The 19,187-nt window shown below is 51.4% G+C and overlaps 6 protein-coding genes across 6 annotated transcripts; 3 read left to right on the plus strand and 3 right to left on the minus strand.

Annotated features, from left to right (window-relative positions):
• Positions 1-2,227: 2,227 nt before the first annotated feature.
• Positions 2,228-7,640, minus strand: N7515_001712 (uncharacterized protein; the record flags this gene model as incomplete). Its single annotated transcript, XM_056662456.1, has 6 exons — positions 2,228-2,557; positions 2,609-6,829; positions 6,896-7,267; positions 7,353-7,379; positions 7,508-7,528; positions 7,602-7,640. The coding sequence occupies 6 exons, from the start codon at positions 7,638-7,640 to the stop codon at positions 2,228-2,230; spliced, it is 5,010 nt and encodes a 1,669-aa protein (XP_056524569.1).
• A 1,909-nt stretch (positions 7,641-9,549) lies between these two features.
• Positions 9,550-11,277, plus strand: N7515_001713 (carboxylic acid transport protein; the record flags this gene model as incomplete). Its single annotated transcript, XM_056662457.1, has 4 exons — positions 9,550-10,109; positions 10,164-10,294; positions 10,356-10,534; positions 10,594-11,277. 4 exons carry the CDS (start codon positions 9,550-9,552, stop codon positions 11,275-11,277), a joined length of 1,554 nt encoding a protein of 517 aa, XP_056524570.1.
• Positions 11,278-12,306: 1,029 nt separating this feature from the next.
• N7515_001714 (60S ribosomal protein uL5) lies at positions 12,307-12,909 on the minus strand (the record flags this gene model as incomplete). The annotated part of the gene is made up of 2 exons (XM_056662458.1): positions 12,307-12,433; positions 12,506-12,909. 2 exons carry the CDS (start codon positions 12,907-12,909, stop codon positions 12,307-12,309), a joined length of 531 nt encoding a protein of 176 aa, XP_056524571.1.
• A 576-nt stretch (positions 12,910-13,485) lies between these two features.
• N7515_001715 (small nuclear ribonucleoprotein-associated protein) lies at positions 13,486-14,432 on the plus strand (the record flags this gene model as incomplete). The annotated part of the gene is made up of 4 exons (XM_056662459.1): positions 13,486-13,503; positions 13,642-13,713; positions 13,775-14,186; positions 14,350-14,432. 4 exons carry the CDS (start codon positions 13,486-13,488, stop codon positions 14,430-14,432), a joined length of 585 nt encoding a protein of 194 aa, XP_056524572.1.
• Positions 14,433-15,292: 860 nt separating this feature from the next.
• N7515_001716 (pyruvate transporter MPC1) lies at positions 15,293-16,079 on the plus strand (the record flags this gene model as incomplete). The annotated part of the gene is made up of 4 exons (XM_056662460.1): positions 15,293-15,392; positions 15,595-15,667; positions 15,757-15,915; positions 16,010-16,079. Exons 1-4 carry the CDS (start codon positions 15,320-15,322, stop codon positions 16,077-16,079), a joined length of 375 nt encoding a protein of 124 aa, XP_056524573.1. The 5' UTR covers positions 15,293-15,319.
• A 673-nt stretch (positions 16,080-16,752) lies between these two features.
• Positions 16,753-19,061, minus strand: N7515_001717 (putative amino acid transporter; the record flags this gene model as incomplete). Its single annotated transcript, XM_056662461.1, has 2 exons — positions 16,753-16,920; positions 16,986-19,061. The coding sequence occupies 2 exons, from the start codon at positions 19,059-19,061 to the stop codon at positions 16,753-16,755; spliced, it is 2,244 nt and encodes a 747-aa protein (XP_056524574.1).
• Between the last annotated feature and the right edge of the window lie 126 nt (positions 19,062-19,187).

Genomic DNA, 19,187 nt, shown 5'->3' on the forward strand with positions numbered 1-19,187 from the left:
AAGAGAGAGAAAGAGTAGATTGGGGGAGGGGAGGGGTGGTAGATAAAGAGGGGGATCACAAGCTCCGATCTGCAGTTGTCACAGATACACTTCCCGGGGCGGTGATTGACTCCAGGAATGAGGTAACCAGTACCTGTCCGGGGGGGTTCACCGGTACACCGGGAGGAAAATGATCAAATAGAATACCATAATCAAATAATCAAATATCCAGATTGGGAGTATTTGCCTATTTACATAGAAAAGATAGCATAAAACATGAGAATATTATCAGTCTGTTAACTAGAAAATCACTTCTATGCGGGGCCTTTGGCCTTCAATGCCCATCTCTCCCCTCACCCCCCAAATAAACCCCCCCAATAACTCTTATTCCAACATTCCCCGGACACGAAAACTCCCTTACGATCTCGCACGATATTCGGGTGGTTTAGGTAAGTCATTCCGACGGAGATCTACCTCGGGCCCTCGGGAAATAGAAGTCACAACGTCTTTTCCATCTGCAACGTGCGACGCGGATATTCACGGGGAAAAAATAAAAAATCAAGGAAGAGTCCGGGGGAGACTCGGCGAACTCTCGACTGTGTCATGTGCAGAGAGAGTGGACCCTCCTGGTTAAATGTACTCCGTACTCCTTGTGGTTATGCATAACCAGGTCTAGGCGGCCCTGCTAATCAGGTCCAGCCATTATTATTACACTCTCCTTTCTGTTCTAACAGCTCCTTCGAATTCAAGCCTCAATAATAATTGGAACGGCTATGTTCCCCGAGCTGAGAAAATGAGAGAATTCTGGAACCTTGGGAGAAATTCCATTATTCATGAGATTCTCTAGAGGAAAGGATCACCTCTTGGCAATCGAAAGGTTCCAGTCTCCGATTCTTGGCCGATGGAGCAATCAATGACGCTATTTGATTTGTGTCGACTATGTATGTGTGTGACTCTTCTTTTCCCCTGCTTCCCTACTGTGTATTTTCAGCCTCTCATTTGACTCATTTCGGTTGTTTCCCCTTAAACTAAACTCAATTACATCCATACAATCCATTTCACGGTTCTCCACCTGGGCACTTGGCAGTTGGCACTCCGGGGGATCTCCCGCTTGTATGACAGTATGACCGCGTACGACATTCGACCTACGAGTCCTATACAGTGTAGACCTCCTGTGCACATAGCCAAGATAGCCAAGACGGTGGCATTCCAACCTTCGGTTTCCAGTTCCCAATATGCCAAGGGGGGTCTCGGTATGTACACCCCGAATGATCATGCTGGAGCAATATGGCCATAAGCTGTAAGCTTAGGGTTCTGGGCATGGAAGTCGAAGTTGTACAATCACATCCCCCAGAGCCGCTTACCGTCCTCCACATCACTGATCAGCATACCCTCCTTCCAGTCCATTGAGTAGGCTGTATGCCTCTTATCTTGGTCTACATCACCGACAATCACCGGACCGCCGAAGAGTTCCTTCTCGGTGGGGTAACGTCTAACCACCTGATCGTTCCTACGAAATAGGGAACTCGGAAGCCGTCCATTGGCAACTGAAAAAGAGGATGCTACTCCGGAGTCTTGCTATCACATAGTGTAAATAGTCAGCTCACACTAAAGCTAAACAGGCAAGGCAATTTATGCTTCCTTTTTCGAGCCGAAATTCCAGACAAGAGTGGGGACAGATGGATATTCTTCCATAGACAACTGCACAGTATAGTAATGCTGAAACTGATAAGGCAACGACCGATCTGCAGTAAGATTCAACTTTGCATCGTACACGGAACAGGACGTTGCAGATGATTTACCTTGGCGGCTTGGCGGAGGGATGGGATTTTTCACCGACGACCTTAAAATGTTGGATGTTCGAAGAAATCAGCCTGAATCTGCTTGGATTTGTCTCGGCAGAGCCAGTACAGCCACTTGGCATGCCCAGCTATGTTGGACTATGGGAATTACGGAGGTTATTGCGGTAAGGGAAAAATAGAACGAGGAATATGGGGAAGTTGCAATGCTATTACTTGCATATCGGGCCATGGCCAAAAGTCTGAAGAGCATAAAAGAGAATCGCAAAGCCTATCAAATACATGCGGGCGAAGGAATAAAAAACAAAGATCGAAAACGCGAGATCAATGGGCTATCATGAGTTGTCCCCGTATGAAATCCCGTCTTTTGCAGCCCCAAATCATCACCTCCGCTGTATGTTACAAATGCAAGAAAGGCAGAATCAAGAGAAGTCAACCGGTGCACGGTCCTAGAATCCGCGATACCCAGTGGCCTGGGGGGTAAGGCCGGCGCCATTGGACTGAGGACCCTGGGTCAGCATGAGCCGGGAGCCCTGCAGAATAGGAGTGTTGTCCTCCTCGGTGCGGGTCGACTGTTCGCGCTTCTTGCGCTCCTCGTTGTCCTTCTTGAGCACCTCGATGGCCCGGGTCTGCTCGCAAAGGAAATTGATCATGTAGGGCATGGTGAAGTCGTTAAGACCCTTGCGCCATGAGATCTCCATGATGACATCGGGGCGGATGAGGTCGTAGCAAGCGTAGAGCATGCCGACGTAGCACTCGCGGCTGCCAATATCGACGAACTAGTCGCAATTAGTATAAGATCGAGCAAAACTGAAAGATACAAAACTTACGTAACGGAGCAGCTCCTCCACAACTTCGGGCTTGGCGGAAATGGCCGCAGTCTCAATGGCGTCCTTGTAAAGCTTGTCTTGCTTGGAGAGCGCAATGGATTTCTCCCAGCGCTTGTTGTTGCGGTAGATGTTGGCGGCGATCTGGCGGAAGAAAATGAGGTCGTGCTTCTCGAGGCGCTGGGCCAGAGCCACGGCATCAAAGTTATCGTTCTGGTCGACAGAGTCCTTGAGCAGCTTGTGATCCTCCTCTTCAATGAGGAGCTCGTTGATGGCATCATTCACGGCCCGCTTGTTCTGGGATTGAACGTTGAGCAGGAAAGGTTTGATCAACGGGATGTTATCGGAGCTCTGGAAGATGCGGACGACACGGTTGACATCGATACGAGGAGTCAGAACCTGGAGCAGGTCAGTGAGCAGAAGAGGCTGCTCCTGAAGGTAGAAGTTGAGCGACCGGTAGTAAATCTCCAGGTTGGCAACCTTGACGATGATGTCCTTGAAGGAGTGGTGCTCCCAGGCATCAGCGGCACGCTCCATCATGGCAAGGGCGGCGTTGTCCCACTCATCGTAGTGGCAGTACAAGAAGACCAGCTCCGGCCAAAGGTTGGCTTCCTCGGAGGCCCGGATCATCTTAGGAATGTTGATGCGAGACCAGAAGAGCTTCAGGTGCTCCATGACGCGGTCAGGGTGGTACTTGGACAGAGCAATGCCAAGCTCAGTGAACATACCCATGTGGGCACGTTCAAGACCAAGACCGGCCTCAAGAACGGCAATCAACTCATCGAAGTACCCATTGCGCTCGTACTGGCGAACGAGGCTCTGCAACTCCTCGGCGTGAACAATGAGGTTGAGACCGCAGATCTGGGCAAGACGGAATTCTTTCTTGTCAACACAGGCCTCGTTGACCTGCTTCCAAACCTTCACGCTGTTGGCCTTGCGGGCACACTCAACTGCAGCCTGGTAGTCTTCCAGGTGCACCAAGGTAGTCGCCAACTTAGCCCAGTTGGAGATGCTGGTGAAGAAGATCTTGGCAGCGTGGTGGAATCCTTCAGCGTAAGCCTTGTCACCGGAAGCTTCAACGTCCGCAACATTGGTGCTGCGCAGGAAGTCCTCAAGCTCGGCAAGCTGATCCAGTCGGGCAAAGCAGAAAGCGAGACCAGTGTCGATAGCCGGCTCACGCAGGGTCTTGCGGGCCATGCGAAGGAACTTGATGAGATCCTCATCCTTACCAGCATGAGTGGCGGTCTCAATGACTTCAAGGTAGTTGGACGGGTCCTCGGCGCGGATGTAGGACGCGATCGAGTCAGACACACGGAGGCCGTCGAGCTGGGCCTTGGCGACCTTGCTCCAAACCTCGGGCAGCTCAACGCGCTCAGCGAATTCCTGGGCACGGTCGATGCTGACAATGTTCTCTACGAGCACGTTGACGGCAGCCAGGTGGTTGTTGACCTTCTTGTAAACTTCAAAGGCCTCCTCGTACAGACCAACGCCAATGCACATCTCAGCAATCTCGTCAGCGGAGAATTCATTGAGTTGGTGGATGTAGTCCATAAGACGACCCTTGTCGGCCTTGGCAGCAGTCAACATCAGAAGATTCTGCAAGCTGGTATTGTCGCTGAAAGGTGAGGGCTCCAGAATGATCTTCTCAAGCAGTTCAATTAGCTCACCGGGCAAGTCAGCCTCGAGGAAGGACTTGACGGCGACAGACACCTTCTCCGGTTCGGTTGACTCAGGAACGGCAGTGGCAATAACCTGGTCGACAAGGGGACGGCGGCCCTCGTTGTTCTCGCTCAGAACGAAAGACCAAATCTCGGGGTCGGCACGCTCAACGAGGTAACGAGCCTGGGCGCGGTACATAGAGTTCTCGTTGGTAATGCTGATGAGCTCCAGGTCGTTCTGGCCCTTGCTGTAGGCGATGTAGGCCAAGTTGGGGTCACGCTTCTCACAGTACTTTCCGACAATGAGAGTGTCATACTGGTCGTTCTCCTTGAGGAACTTCTCAGGGTCGTTGTTGCTGTCGATGTAGATCTTCGCAAGAGCGTTGTAGACAGCTTGCTGCTGGTTGCCAGTTGCAAGAGTGGCCTCAAGGAAAGGCAGGAGCAATTTGAGGCGGTTTCGGCTCTCAACCTCGGAGACAAGCACGTCAATGGGAATGACAGCCGGGTCGACTGTTGAAAGCAGGTTCTTGATAATGCTCTCGTCGCAGTCAACATCGAGCAAACCACCAACCACAGCAGGGGCACGACCAGGGTTGACGCGCTGAACATAGACCTCGATGGACTTGAACTGCTGGTTCTGGTAGAGGTACAGGACCAGATCGTGGATGAAATCGAACCGATCGCAAACGATGATCAAAGGGAGCTGCTCGGTCAGGCGGGCTTCCTTAAGGAAATTCTTCACCTTCTCGGGGTTGTAGTAGTTGCTCTCGCGGCAAATACGCTCAACCTCGGTGACCTGGTTCATGGCAGTTGCAGCCTCGATGTACTTGAAGTGCACTTCGGGGTCTTCGCTAAGGTTAACAATGCTTCCCAGGTAGTAGTAAAGACCCTCAGCAGTGCGGTACTTCTCCAGAAGATCGATCAGACGGTTGGCGCCAAGAAGGTCAGAGAACTTGGTGGCAATTTGGACGACAGACTGCAAGTTTTGGCGAATGTTCGAGTCGAGCATAGTGTCCATACAGTCGAGAGACTGCTCGACAGACAGACGACCGAAGTAGCTAATCAGCCACTCGGGGCTCAGCTTGTCAGTGCGAACAATGTTGCGCTTGATCACAGCGGGGTCATCCGAGTTTTCCAGAGCACGCTGGATGAGGCCGGCGTTCTCGCAAAGCTGGGCAACACGAGGACGGTCGAAGTGAGTGAAGATTTCGTTTCCAAGGATGGCGTCTGCGACCTGGGGTGCGTTCACGAGGTTCATCTCCAAAAGGCGAGTTTGAAGGTGGCCATGCTCGGGCTTGTTGTCCTTCAGAGCATCCAGAAGGAATGAAGTGGCCTGTTGAATCATGTTCTGTGACAGGAACACATCGACAACGCGGTCAAGATCAACCAAAGCGCCGCCCTCTTCATTGGCGAGTTGAGTGGCAAACTCAGCACCCTTCTCGGGGTTGACGCGAACGATGTGCTGGAGCAGCTGGGTGTAGTCCGGCTGATATCCAACCTGCTTGGAGTATGCCAGAATCTTGTCGAACTGCCCAGTCTCGGCAAATCCAGCGACAACCTTGTGAGGAACATTGGCTTGGAGGTACACAGTCAGGGCAAGATTCATATCATATGGCCTAATGATGTCGCCCAGTTCCTCGGAGCCCTCGAGCTTCTTCTCCTGCATCCACTTCTCAAGTAAGTGCTTGCGGTTCTGCTGCAGGACGGGACGAACAAGCTCAACACTTTCGTACTTGTTGAGCGAACCCTTGTCCAGCAGCATGCCGAAGTACTGCAGGATAACCGACATCTGACCAGTCTGAGGGGCGTTCTTGAAGCGGTTGATAGTGTCCAAGGTACGGAGGAAACCGCGGGGGGAGTTGGCGGCAATCTTGGCAGCTTCGGCGTAGTCCTGCGAAGCCATGAGAGAGTCGAATTGCTGCTGGTACAAGTGGTCTGCGCCTGGAAGGCCGGCCTTCGAGGCAAGTTTGACAGCAAGACCAGACATGGCAGGGTTCTCCATCAAGTACTGGATGATGTTGGTCTCGTCGACACTGACAGCCAAGACCTGGCCCTTGCGGTTCACACCGACCAAACCGGCACCCTCGGAGTCCGGAGCCGTGGTGAAGATCGTCTCGCTGGAGATGCGGTTCATGAAAATGCAAGTACCAGTCTCAAGATCGTAAAGGTGGATGAAGCCGTATTTCGTAACGAGGTAAACGATGTCATACTTGGTGGACACCTGCATCGCGACGGGGAAATCGTTGACGGCCTCTTGTGGGAAGTACACTTCGACGGCCTTCTTCTGGAAGCGCGGGTTGGGCTCTTGGTGATCGATTTCGGCGATCTGCAGCTTGGCGCCTGTTTGGGTACGCACAGCAAAGGTGAAGAGACTGTGGGGTAGAGGAGAGCCCTCGACATTGATGCTGGCGAAAGAGGCAGCATGACCTTCGATAAACTGGGAAATTCCACGCTCCCTTGAATAGAGCTGCATGGATCCCACAACGCGGCCCTGCTGCTGGCTAATACCAACCACGACCATCCATTTCTCCTCGGCATTGACGCGGTAGTTGATAATTTGGCAACCCTACAAAGCGCAAGCAGGTTAGCATACTAAACATGCGTTGTTGCATCCACGACTTGAACCACATACAGCAAGATTGGGAAGTCGGTCGAACACCTTCACAGGGTTCTGTTGTGTGGCATCATACACATCCCAGTGATAAACCGCTGAGTCCGTGACCAAACCCAAACACTTTTCGCTGAACCACTTCCAGTAGACAATGTCTTCGTTCATAACCGCCGACTTGAGCTTTTGCCTGGCGCCAAGGTCGAAGATCTGAATGGTACGGCCCTGGGCTTTCAAAGCGATAATGTTCTTGTTCCAGTGCATGATCGCACTGTCGGCGTTGATCGGGCGTCGTAGAACGTCATTATTGTTCTTGAGATCGATAATGATGACCTCCGGTTTACCATCCTCGTCAATCTTTTGGCGAACACACACGTAACGATCGGATTCTAGTGTCTAGAATGAGGTATTTGCCAAGTCAGCCAGGTCTGCTCATATGTGTTTTGAGGGGTAGTTCGCAAGGCGACAGCGGACAACTCACACATGAAGTAAAGCCAATCGATGCCGGCTGTACATAGAAACGTTAGTAACCTGCGCATAATACCCGAATGTGATGTGACGTCGGCTAATGCATCCGTTTCGAAGCCGGAGCTAGGCGCGAACAATCGCCGATAACCATGGTTGGGCTGTACATACCACAATGCCGACAGAGGTCAACTGTAGAGATGATTTGCATGTCAGTTTCAAGGCTTCCGGTGTACTGTGAATTCAATGAGGGGTAACCACGTACATTGACCAGCTCTGTGAACTTGATGGGAAGAGGTGCCATATTTACGTAGGCCGCAGTACGACCTGGTTCTCCAAATGAAACGCCACGCAAAGAAGGCAGAAGAATTGGTAAATGATTAAATGGGTGACGGAGTAGCAGCGAGCGTCAGGAGGGAGAAGAGAAATGAATAAATGGATGAAGAAAGGAGGAGGGGGAGTTGAGATCTGATAGATGCGGAAGTGACCTCAGGAGGCCGCTGTTGTCGTTGCTGAGGTGTCGCTTATGGGGCGTCACGTGACACAGGGGCTTAGAAGATCGGCTTTATTGGGGATGTACTGCGTACATAAGGAGAAGGAGATAGAGTGAAGTGATACCTAGTAGCAAATAGGCAGCTACTAGGTTTGCCAATGATCAATGAGAGAAGTGCTAAATCAGGGTGTTCTAGGTATTTCCATGCTGTAACCTGTAGGTGCATATGCCATAGTTGGGGACTGCTGACCGCCTTCAAAGCAAATGCTCCGGATGTTTACTTCCACGTAGGTGGCTCTTCTCCGTACACAGTAAGGTTACCAACATCCACTTAGCCACGTTCTATCTTGATCACCTTCTTCCCATGCATGATTACTCCCGGTCTCGAAAATCTCAAAATGAATACTTGATACACAGTATATAAGCTAAACGCTTCAGAAGTATTCAGAAGTAACATGAAGGCACAACATAGTTACTGGGTGTATGCGAAAGAATTCCAGTGCCCCCTTAGTCCCTGACTCCAGAGTCCAAGCTAACTAACATTTCTGACGCAGCCTTTGCAATTGACACCTGCTTAAGAGCTGCCAGGAAATATACGCAGTACTCAGTAACTACCTAGTGTGTACGGAGTACATAATCCGGTTCTGATATCCGATTGTGAAGAAGCAGCATATCAATAGGGCTCTGTTGCAAACATTGCAATCGTAAGCCCTAGTTACCGTCGAGCTGGCTAAATAGCAAAATGCCAAGAGCCAAGACTTCCCAGTCACGAGAGAGTGGAAGTTTGGAATCGGCCCCTTATCAGTGGGCCCTGCGCCAAAGCCGTCCAATCACAGTACCCAGTATGTCAACTTCGGTACACCTGCGTTGTGCGGCGCTATATAACTGTGTCATTGTCTGTAGACTGTACCTGACCTCCATGGTAAATCCCGCACCCGCCTTCTTAAAGTTTTCGGCATTGATGCATTCTTGAAAACTTACCCCATGCCGACTCTGGCCTCACCTACCCCCGGTTCTGAGACACACGCAAGGGCAAAACTAGCAGAGTGCTCCATCATCCATGTTGGTACCCACTAGGTAGAGCTCCAGCACGGGGTGTTTGTTTCCCTCGGTCCGCTGCCAAATAGCCTTGAAAATCGAACTGCCGGCACTGAAGTGCGTATCGACCCATTTTTGGCTCAAGCTTCTCGGCATAACCGAGCAATGACCGCGCGCACAGAACCTCCCGGCTTGTCCAGAGCTTATCCTGCCCGGCTCAACCAAGCAATGTGAAAGGTTTGGCCAGCGCCATCCCCACGCCAAGCCAGGCTTAAGCTGAGTAGTGTGGGAATTCGCTGATTCTCGAACCTGGTATTGGAGGGGCAGTTTTACCAAGCCCTTGGCGTGTGCTTGGCTGGTCGGAGCCATGGCGAGTCCCCGCCTCCGAGACTCGGAAATCCTGGGGTGCAGGGGTATGTTTACTCTCTCCACGAGAAAAAGGCGGGATGGTGATGCGGGGGTCTATCTTCGGGGTTAAGGCTATAAAATGGCGCATATAGACGTTGAATTTGAAAGAAAATCCATCCAGGAATTCCTGGTGAAGTCGCGATAAGCACGCTATTCAAGCTTCTAAGCCACTTCGTCTGAAAAAGGTCTTGGTATTTGTTACTTGGCTTGTTTGTTTCTTCGTCTTCTGGATCTGCTTCTTTCTCTTCCCCCTTCTTTCTCATAAGTCGCTGCAATGGCAGCAGCTCCCAATGAAAGGGCAGACCCTATTCCCAAGGGTACCTTCGCTACTGCTCGTCAGGCCATTGGAGATCTCTTCATCTGGAAACAGCGTGTCGAGGTTACTAATGAGGCCGGGGAGTCTTACGCCGAATGGCAGGCTCCAGAACCTATTAAGAACCCCATCAGCTTGTTCGCGCAACTCTCGCTGCGAGACTGGGTGTTCTTCTTGGTTGGTCTCATCGCATGGACCGCCGATGCATTCGATTTCCATGCCCTCTCTATCCAGACAGTGAAGCTGGCAAAGTACTATGACAGGAGCAAGACGGACATCTCAACTGCCATTACTCTCACCTTGCTGCTGAGAAGTGTGGGAGCCGCAGCCTTTGGTCTCGCTGGTGACAAGTATGGCCGTAAATGGCCCATGGTGATCAACATGCTCGTTCTGGGGGTCTTGCAAATCGCCACCATTTACAGTAAGACCTTCCAACAGTTCTTGGCTGTGCGGAGTCTGTTTGGCCTTTTCATGGGTGGCGTTTATGGGAACGCCATGGCGATGGCATTGGAGCACTGCCCGTGAGTATTCGGTTCCTGTTGTGGGTGGATGTCGCTGATCATATTGTGATTTAGGATCAACGCGAGAGGACTCATGTCTGGAATCCTTCAGCAGGGTTACTCACTTGGGTTTGTATTTGCGGCATGTGCCAACCTCGGCGTTGGTGATTCAACCGAGAGCTGGAAGACCGTGTTTTGGATTGCAGGTAAGTCACATATCCACCTTGACTACTACTTGAGTTATAACTAACAATTGACCCTGTGCAGCCGGTATCTCCATTGGTGTCGGTTTCATTCGCATTTGCTTCCCCGAGTCACGAACCTTCATCGAAGCCAAGAAAGCAGGCAAGCGAACAATGAAGGCAGGCGAGTTCTGGCGTGAAACAAGAACCATGTTGGCCAAGGAGTGGCGCCTGTGCGTCTACTGTGTCGTTCTCATGACTTGGGTATGTTCTTACCGATATCATAAACCCTACCAACGCACAGCTAATCTGTTCCTCGACAGTTCAACTACTACTCCCACACATCGCAAGACTCGTACACCACATTCATGCTCACGACAAAGGAGCTTGATAACTCCAGCGCCTCGCGTGCTTCCATTCTGATGAAGACCGGAGCCTGCGTCGGTGGAACCATCATCGGTTACCTGTCGCAGTTCTTCGGTCGTCGTCGCGCAATCATCGTCTCTGCCTTCATCTCGGGAGTCCTCATCCCCGCATGGATTCTCCCCGAGGGCGAGAGATCCCTGAGCGTGACTGGATTCTTCATGCAATTCTTCGTCCAGGGAGCTTGGGGTATCATTCCTGTCCACCTGAACGAGCTGTCTCCCCCTGCGTTCCGTTCTTCGTTCGCAGGTCTGACATACCAGATCGGTAACATGATCTCCTCGCCGTCCTCGCAGATCGTGAATGCCATCTCCGAGTCCACTTCCATCACCAGCAAGTCTGGTCACCGTGTTGATGCGTATGGGCCTGTGATGGGTGTTGCCACTGCCATTATCGCTGTCGGTATCATGATCACTACCGCTGTTGGCCCTGAGAAGCGTGGTCGCCGCTTTGAAAGTGTTATTGCTGGAGTTGATGGGGCTGCCAATGCCAAAGCAATGGACTTGGAAACTGGTGATGTGGATGATACCAAGGCGAGAGATCAGACCATTGAATTGGCGGATCAGAAGAAGGCGTATGCCTAGGTGATGAGTGCTTATTTTTACCAATCTACCTACGGACAACATAGTTGACTACCTAGATGATTGAAGACTTAACGTGATGATCTAACTATGCCGAGGACGTTTTTAATGGGAATCAGAATACATATCAATGACCAAATGAGATGAGGAGTTTATTTGAATTGGTTTCCAAAGCAAGAGGTTAGTGCAGTGTATTCAGCCATGCTGTAGATGTACCGGATATCTCAGCAACTATTTTGTTCTGGTTGCTCAAGGTTCATCGAAGCCTCAAGTATGATGAATGATAGTAGCAGAACCGACTCGCTGCCTATTGCAGTAGGTTTCAAAGTAGAGGCGTCAATGCTGCACCATAGACGAGGCGGGCGTTGGTGAAACAATCGAACCAGCGGCTCTACTGACTCGAAGCACCATTGGCGGGCGTACCCTGTAGAGCAAGCTGCTATCGAGGGTCAGTCGTGGTACTACGTATAGCGTTGGCAGTTCTCATGTCGGCATCGTCGGATCACAGAACGGATATCCCCGCCCTACACGCTACGAGCACTACGTCTATGCCAGGCAAATGACATCTACGAGGATAGGAAGAAGGACAGACAAGATAGGCCAGAACGAGGTACTCAATCCATCACGAGAGAATTCTCGCATGAAAAGAGACCGATCTTTGACTCTTTGACGAAGCCCGAAGGCATTCTCAAGCGAGTCTTGGCTGGACACCAGAACGAAATCCAGTGTCCGCCATCCTTTTCAACAATGGTTATGCGGATAACATCACCACTCGTGAAGCCTCATTGTGAAAAGGAAAAAGCAGCAGTAAAAGGGTAATAATGAATTTCATGTCTCTCCCACGCCTATCCTGGTTGCCAGAGTACAAAATCAAGACCATTGGATGCAGAGACCACAGGGTCCCGCTGACTGGCGGCGGGGTGCCCGTCCACAATTTTTGTTTCCTCGAGTACTCGGGATAATTTTTTGGTTCTTGTCGAGTAGCTCGTACCTCACAGGCCCTACCCAGCCATTATGTCTGATTTCTCAAACTTAACGGATAATTCCATCGTACTTGGTCTTGTACCACTTCATAGTCTCGTTCATGGTGATGCGGTGGTTGACACCAATCTTGGACTGGCAGCGGCGGCGCTTGGCAACGCGGGCACCGGGGCGGTCCCTAATTTCGTTAGTAACCACAATGTAGAGTGACATGCGATCACAAGATCGAGGGTCTCGGTGTAAAACTCACATGCAGACGAAGAAGTCCATGCCGTAGATACCAATGCCGGGGTCGTACTTGATACCGAGATCGATGTGCTCGGAGATACCGAATCCGAAGTTTCCGGTCTCGGAGAAGTTGCGCTTGCGGAGCTCGTACTCCTTGACCTTGAGGCCACGCTCGAGAATCTCCTCGGCCTTGGCGCCACGGATGGTGACGTGGACGGAGATCTTTTCGTTACGACGGATACCGAAGGTACGGACGGTGTAACGGGCCTTGCTGTAGACGGGGGTCTGACCAGACAGCTGCTCGAGCACCTTGGCGGCACGAGTGAGTCTATCACCGGACTCTCCAACGGAGATGTTCAGGACCAACTTCGACAAGCGAAGCTGACGGTTGGGGTTCTCGGCCTTAGCGGTTTGGGCAGACTGCATCATGTTAGTTTCCAGTTGCAAGTAATGAATGTAGATAAAAGCATGGTTTTCGAAGGAAATTGAAGATCATGTGCGCGCATGATGTAAATGTCCATTCCGGCGCGCAGATCGAAGGGAGTGATGAAAAGGAGCAAGGCAGTCGATTGTAAATGAGCGCTTGGAAGGGCAGAGAACTAAACGTACCATGACGGCGGTTGGGCGTGAAGTGGTTGTCGACTGAAGAGACGGAGTTATCGCGGGAGAAAAAGAGAATGTGTGCACTGTGGGCTGCTCCACGTGATTTGGAAGCCCTGATCCACGCTTAGGTAATGATTTTAACTCGGGTGATTAGTCACAAGGTGGATCCTCATCGGCAAACAGCCTGAGTGCCTGAGGTGTCAATAAGCTTGTGCTGACTCATACCTTAGGTAATGCAATATCTTGGAAGAACCCCAGCACCTGACAGAGCTCGAGCTCTCCATTTTCGAGAGGATCTTGCAACTTTGCTTCAACCCCTGCAGTAGAGAGACTTGTTCTATCTACTGATCAATATTTTTTGATCTCCCAAGTCGCATTCGTGCGCACATCATACCCATCATGGCCTCCCACAAGATGGTAAGTCGAATCCCAATCTGCACCCCCGGCACTGATGCGGTCAATGGCAATCGCTAACTTCTTCCATCTAGCAAAACCTCGTGAGTCCAGCTCAATCGGTTTGCCATTTTCAGCCACAGTGTCTAATTCCTTCTGCAGATCAATTACCGGATGCGCGTGACATTGAACGATGGACGCCAAATGACAGGTTCCATGCTTGCCTTCGATAAGGTATTCTACTTCCACCATCTCTCAGGGAACGAAGCGCCGGACTGACACTTTTCCCCTTTAGCACATGAACCTTGTTCTTGCCGACACAGAAGAGTTCCGTCGCATTAAGCGGAAGTCTAAGCCCCAAGCCGGTCCCGCGAACGCCCCGCTGGTCGAAGCGGAAGAGAAGCGAAGCCTGGGCCTGACCATTGTGCGCGGAGCCCAAGTTGTCTCTTGCTCTGTCGATGGACCCCCTCCTGCGGATCCCTCTGCGCGACTTGGTACTGCCGGACCTGGCGCCGCTGCCACTCTTGCCGCGGGCCCTGGTATCAGCAAGCCCGCTGGTCGGGGTCTGCCCGTTGGACTTGGAGGCCCTGCAGCCGGTATTGGTGGTCCCCCACCTCCTGGAGGCTTTGGATTCCCTCCTCCTGGTGGTTTCCCCGGTGCCCCTCCTCCCGGCTTCGCTGGACGTGGAGGTCCCCCTGGTGGACCCCGTAAGTTCTCTCGTATTTCCGAAGTTACTGAGATCCAAACTGACTGGTCACGTCGCAGCTGGTTTCATTCCCCCTCCTGGATTTGCTCCTCCCGGTGCTCGTAAGTCTTTAACCCGAACAGCTCTCCATTTCAGTCTTCTGTACTGACACTTTACTCCCACAGCCGCCGGTTTCCAACCTCCTCCGGGCTTCCAGCCTCCCCCTCAGGGACGTGGTTACCCGCCTCCTGGATTTGGTGGCAGGTAATTGGATTTGTGTACAGAGGAGACTTCTATGCTTCATATCATCGGCGATCTGATTTCGCCCAAAAACGAACAAGGGTGGCTCAACGCAGACTAGAATCACTGTCAACGCTTCCGGCGACACACAAAGATACACGAACAAGCTAGATTACCCCACATTTTACTGGGCAAGGCGTTTGGGGCGCACGGATGGAGGTCGTGTCGAGGAACGGGACGAAATGACCAAGATCCTTTGGAAATTCGCATTAGGTCAAGAACAATGCTAGCTTTTTACAACGCGGCCTTCTCATTCAAAACACGTTTGATTCCCCAAAGCAACATCTGCCATACTTCATTTATCCTGTGTTCGCCCACACTTCCCCATAAATGTATTCAGGGCCCTATTCCCACTCCCGGTGCTTGGAGCGGGCATATGTGCCCAGGCAGCCTCACCCTGCAAACATACGCGAAAATCGACCATATCATTTCTCCCGTCCTAATGTCATTGTTTATTTCCATTTCATTCAAGCATTTCTAGGTTAGGTCTCTAGGTACGTAGGTACGATCCCGATATATTGTTGGCAGCATAAGTGTCAACCTACCCGTTATATATCTGGCGCTATTCCCACTATCATGTACCACGGAACACCAACATATGCGGACTACAACCATAGAAATTGTATGGCGCATTATTGCCAATAGCTATCTAAGACCTCACTGACAATCGAAAAGGGAAAAAAACCACAATTGAGTCGCAAACCTACCATCAGCTTCAGCGACTATGACATCGAAGTAATGCAGTTCACGTGACATGACCGACCCCCGGTGAGTCGAGGGCACTTCCGCACCCTTCAGATACCGACCTTCACTTCCCCATACCCAAACCGTGTGAAACTTCCCAGCAACTTCACAATGGCTGCTGCTATCAAGGCAATCAACGCCAAGATCCGCTCCAACTCGGTGCTGGACTATGTCTGCTCAACCCGTACGTATACCCCAACTTTCCCGACGAGCTTCCCGCCCGAGACCGGCGAACGGCAAATGCGACCGCAGGAGACCAAGCGTTGAATGTGGCCTCGAGTATGAGGGGAACATTTTCTTTTTCATCCGGGGTTTCAGTTTCACAAAGCGAACACATCTAGATAGATGGATGGACCGAATCGCTGACAATCAATGATGCCATCTAGACTTCTGGGGCCCTGTCTCCAACTTCGGTATCCCCATTGCGGCTGTGATGGACACACAGAAGGACGCTGAGATGTAAGTTATGCTCCGATGAGTGGGCGAAACTTCGGTTTCGACCACAAGAGCTTCAGAGCAATTGTACTGATAGCTCTCTCTCTTTACAGCATCTCCGGCCCTATGACCGGTGCTCTTGTCATCTACGCCGCCACCTTCATGCGCTACTCCCTCGCCGTTACCCCTAAGAACTACCTCCTCTTCGCATGCCACTTGACCAACTTCGGCGCTCAGACTACCCAGGCATACCGTTATCTGAACTACTGGAAGTACGTTACCACCCCTCGGAGCGATACTGTTTGAGCATTGTCATTGTCTCCCACTGTCAGGGAAACAAGATTCTAACCTCTTCTTTCTTCACAGCTGGGGCGGACGGGAAAAGCAGCTTGCCGAGAAGGCTGCTCAGGGTGGTGCTAAGGCTGCCAGTGCCTAAGAAACGTTTCTCCGAGAAGAAATCGGTACTGCTGTTTCCGTTTTTGATTGGGGGCTAATATAGGTATCATCTCTTTCTTTTTCGCAGCATTGCACTTCCATACACATATGGGTTCCCTATTTTGCCTTGAGATAAAGTTGAGTCCTGACACCTATGAAAAGGAGGCATATAGAGAGAGACTTGCGGGGTTGAGGAGGACACTTAGCCATCAATGCTGGCTGCTATGCAGTTCCAGTGAGTTGATGATCACTGTACATAGGCTCTTTGTTGCGCTTGAATGATAATTTTCTTCGGATCGAGCTGTTTTTCTTGACATAATTGAACCCCCCGATATCCATACAGGCTACGAGTGTGTTCCCTAGTCTATTCCTGACCCGATGAAGTTCTCAACAAACAGCGCGAATTTATGACTGAGTATAGTGTCCAGGAAGCCACCCGAAGATTTTATACAAAATGGCAGTGCAACCGCCAAGATTCGCCCAATGTACAGACTATTTCCAGAATGAACACCAACCGAAGGTCCTTCACTCATGTGTTGAAGGGAACCGACCCGATGACGAGTAGCCAGGTCTAGCGTGTAGGGTTGAAAGAGAACCGGTAAATGCAACAAGGCCAAAAACGGCCAATTCGACACGCTCTAGATTGATCAAGTGAAAAACAAAAGAGAAAGAGATCAGTGAGAGTCGCAGTACCCTGGACTTTGGGGAACCTCCGGTCCGAGCCAGCTTAGCAGGGTCAGGGAAGTCGTATAGACGCAGCAGATGGCTCCGAAAACAGCCAGTGCAACGTCCGCAATGGCCTGGCGTTTAGACCGAGCGCAAGCGCGCAAGTGTAGGAGAGGCTATATTGCGATAACGAGTCAGCATGCTGTTCTTTGATGAAAATTAGAGTAAGGCAGGGACGTACCGGATAGACGTAAATCAATGGAACACAGGCAAAGCTTCCGACCAGCGAAACGAACTTGTCTAGATCATCCGCACCGCACCAGGCGACAACGGCACATACCATGACCAGGAAGAAGCGGAAGCCATTCTTCTTCCATTTGATATATGGGTTATATTTCCCACTGCGAGTGAAGAGTTCATTTTCCATGATGCGGATAGCAGGGAAGAGCTGCAGCGGAGTGCTCAACAGGATGGCAAGCGAATAGAGGAACTGAACAACGTTGACAAACTTGTCATCCTGAGGGAGGTTCAGGAGAATGACGGTCTTGGTTGCTGATCCGTAAGCCGCGTAACTCAAGGCACCGGCGGACAGGAAGATGAAGGTAATCACAACCATGACACCTGCCAGAACACCAGGGAATCTATTGGGCTTTTGCATTGATTCTTGAATCGGGATGATGAGGCCGATGCCCTCGTAAGTGAAGATGGCGGTACCGATGAACATGGACCAGGTGGCAGGGTTGAAGGGAATAACGTCTGAAATGCCGCCCTGGTCTACCAAAGTGCTGACATCGTAGTAGTAGATATACAGCAAGCCCAGAAGAATGAAGACATCAGCGATAAGGGCAGTGAAGCCAAGCTTGCTGATATCGCGAATCAAAGAGAGAGGCAGGAAAATGATCAGCTGTAGCAAAACCATGTACTTGATGTCAATGAACGTCACGCACTTGCTTACTGCTAGCACAAATGCCTGCAGATTTTGCGAGACGAAGACAATGTATGCCGACACAAAGCCCAATTGACTCAGTACAATTGATCCAAGAATGATGCGTCGCATGTGCTTGCCGTATAGAATGCCACCGATGTCACCAAAAGATCCTTCGATTTTCATGCGAGTATTGACCAAGAGAATGAAGGCATAGTAGCTCAGAATCGAAACTGCCAATAGCACCAAGCTACTGAAGAGCATACCGCCGTTCAAGAAAGCCCTGGGTAGGAAGAGAATACCGGTACCCACGAAAGACTTGAGCAGCAAGAGTACGGCACCTGTTGTAGTAGTCGTCCCTGCTGGCGAACGCGGCTTGTGCTTCCTCTTCTTGCGACCTGGCGTGTCACCCTGCAACAGCGCTGCATCTTCTCCCGACTCTCTGCCTTCCTCTGGCTCATCCCAAGCATCAGACGAGAAGTATTCATCTGGACCCAGGACCTCGTCATCTTCCTCCAACTCCTCACCTGCGAAGTGACCATAGAGGGTCAAGAACTCCAGGAAGCTGGTGGTCGGCAGTTGGCGTGCGCTTTGTCCATGGGGTGCCCCAGAAGTTGACGCTTCGGCACTACCACGGTGTGGACTTCCAGCTGCTCTTCGTAGATAGTCTCTGCGGAACCCTCCTGGAACACGAATTGTGTCGATATCTTCCGTGTCCGCTTCTGGCCTTGGCCTGCTGACACTGAAACTCTTGCTTCGCAAGAACTTCCCTGAGGCCTCAGCCTCGGCGTCCTCTGCCCACCGATACACTTGTCGTGTGATATCGCCACCTTGAAGCTGTAGACTCGAGAAATTATCTTCGCCTCCAAAGCTGTTTGCGATGTCTGATTGATTGTCTGTGTGCTCCGTGACTAGATGCCGCTTGACTACCTCCGGGTCTTCGTATGGCATTCCCGGGGAACCGGCGACGTTTTTGGTATCAAAAGATCCATACTGGGAGGCCATAGGTCGGCTATCTAGGGTCGGTTGCAGCGCAGGAGACCCGTTGTGTCGTGACGGAGTCCCGAACCTTGGCGGGGAGCGACCAAGGCTTTCTTGGAGTTGTGATGCAATGATAGAGTGGCCAGGGCCGGGAAGGGAAGAAGTATTGGCGAAGGATTTGGAAAATTCCTGCTCGGTGCCAGTGATAGTGGAGACAGGTCGGCCGGCGGGAATTCCCTGTCGAGATGACAAGGATGTCCCCAAGGAAGGCGAGGGCACTGGGGATGCAAGGCGTGCCATGGAAGCCTGCCTGCTGCCGAACTCGGCTGCGGGGGACCTCGAGCGCACCGATGAGGCTATAGGCATGGAACGAGCTGGATTTAGGGACGAGCCCTCTCCGTTGTCCGTCATTTTGAAGGTGGCCTCGGGATCAAATTAGCTCCTGACAAGATGTCGTGTCTAGACTCGAGGATTGTGCATGGGAGAAGGGTGTGACTTTCGGATCAAAAGAACAAGCAGTACAAAGTTACCGAGGAA

The sequence above is a fragment of the Penicillium bovifimosum genome (assembly GCF_028826915.1).
Source record: "Penicillium bovifimosum strain IBT 22155 chromosome Unknown utg000002l_segment0_segment0, whole genome shotgun sequence".
Taxonomy (NCBI): Eukaryota; Fungi; Ascomycota; class Eurotiomycetes; order Eurotiales; family Aspergillaceae; genus Penicillium; species Penicillium bovifimosum.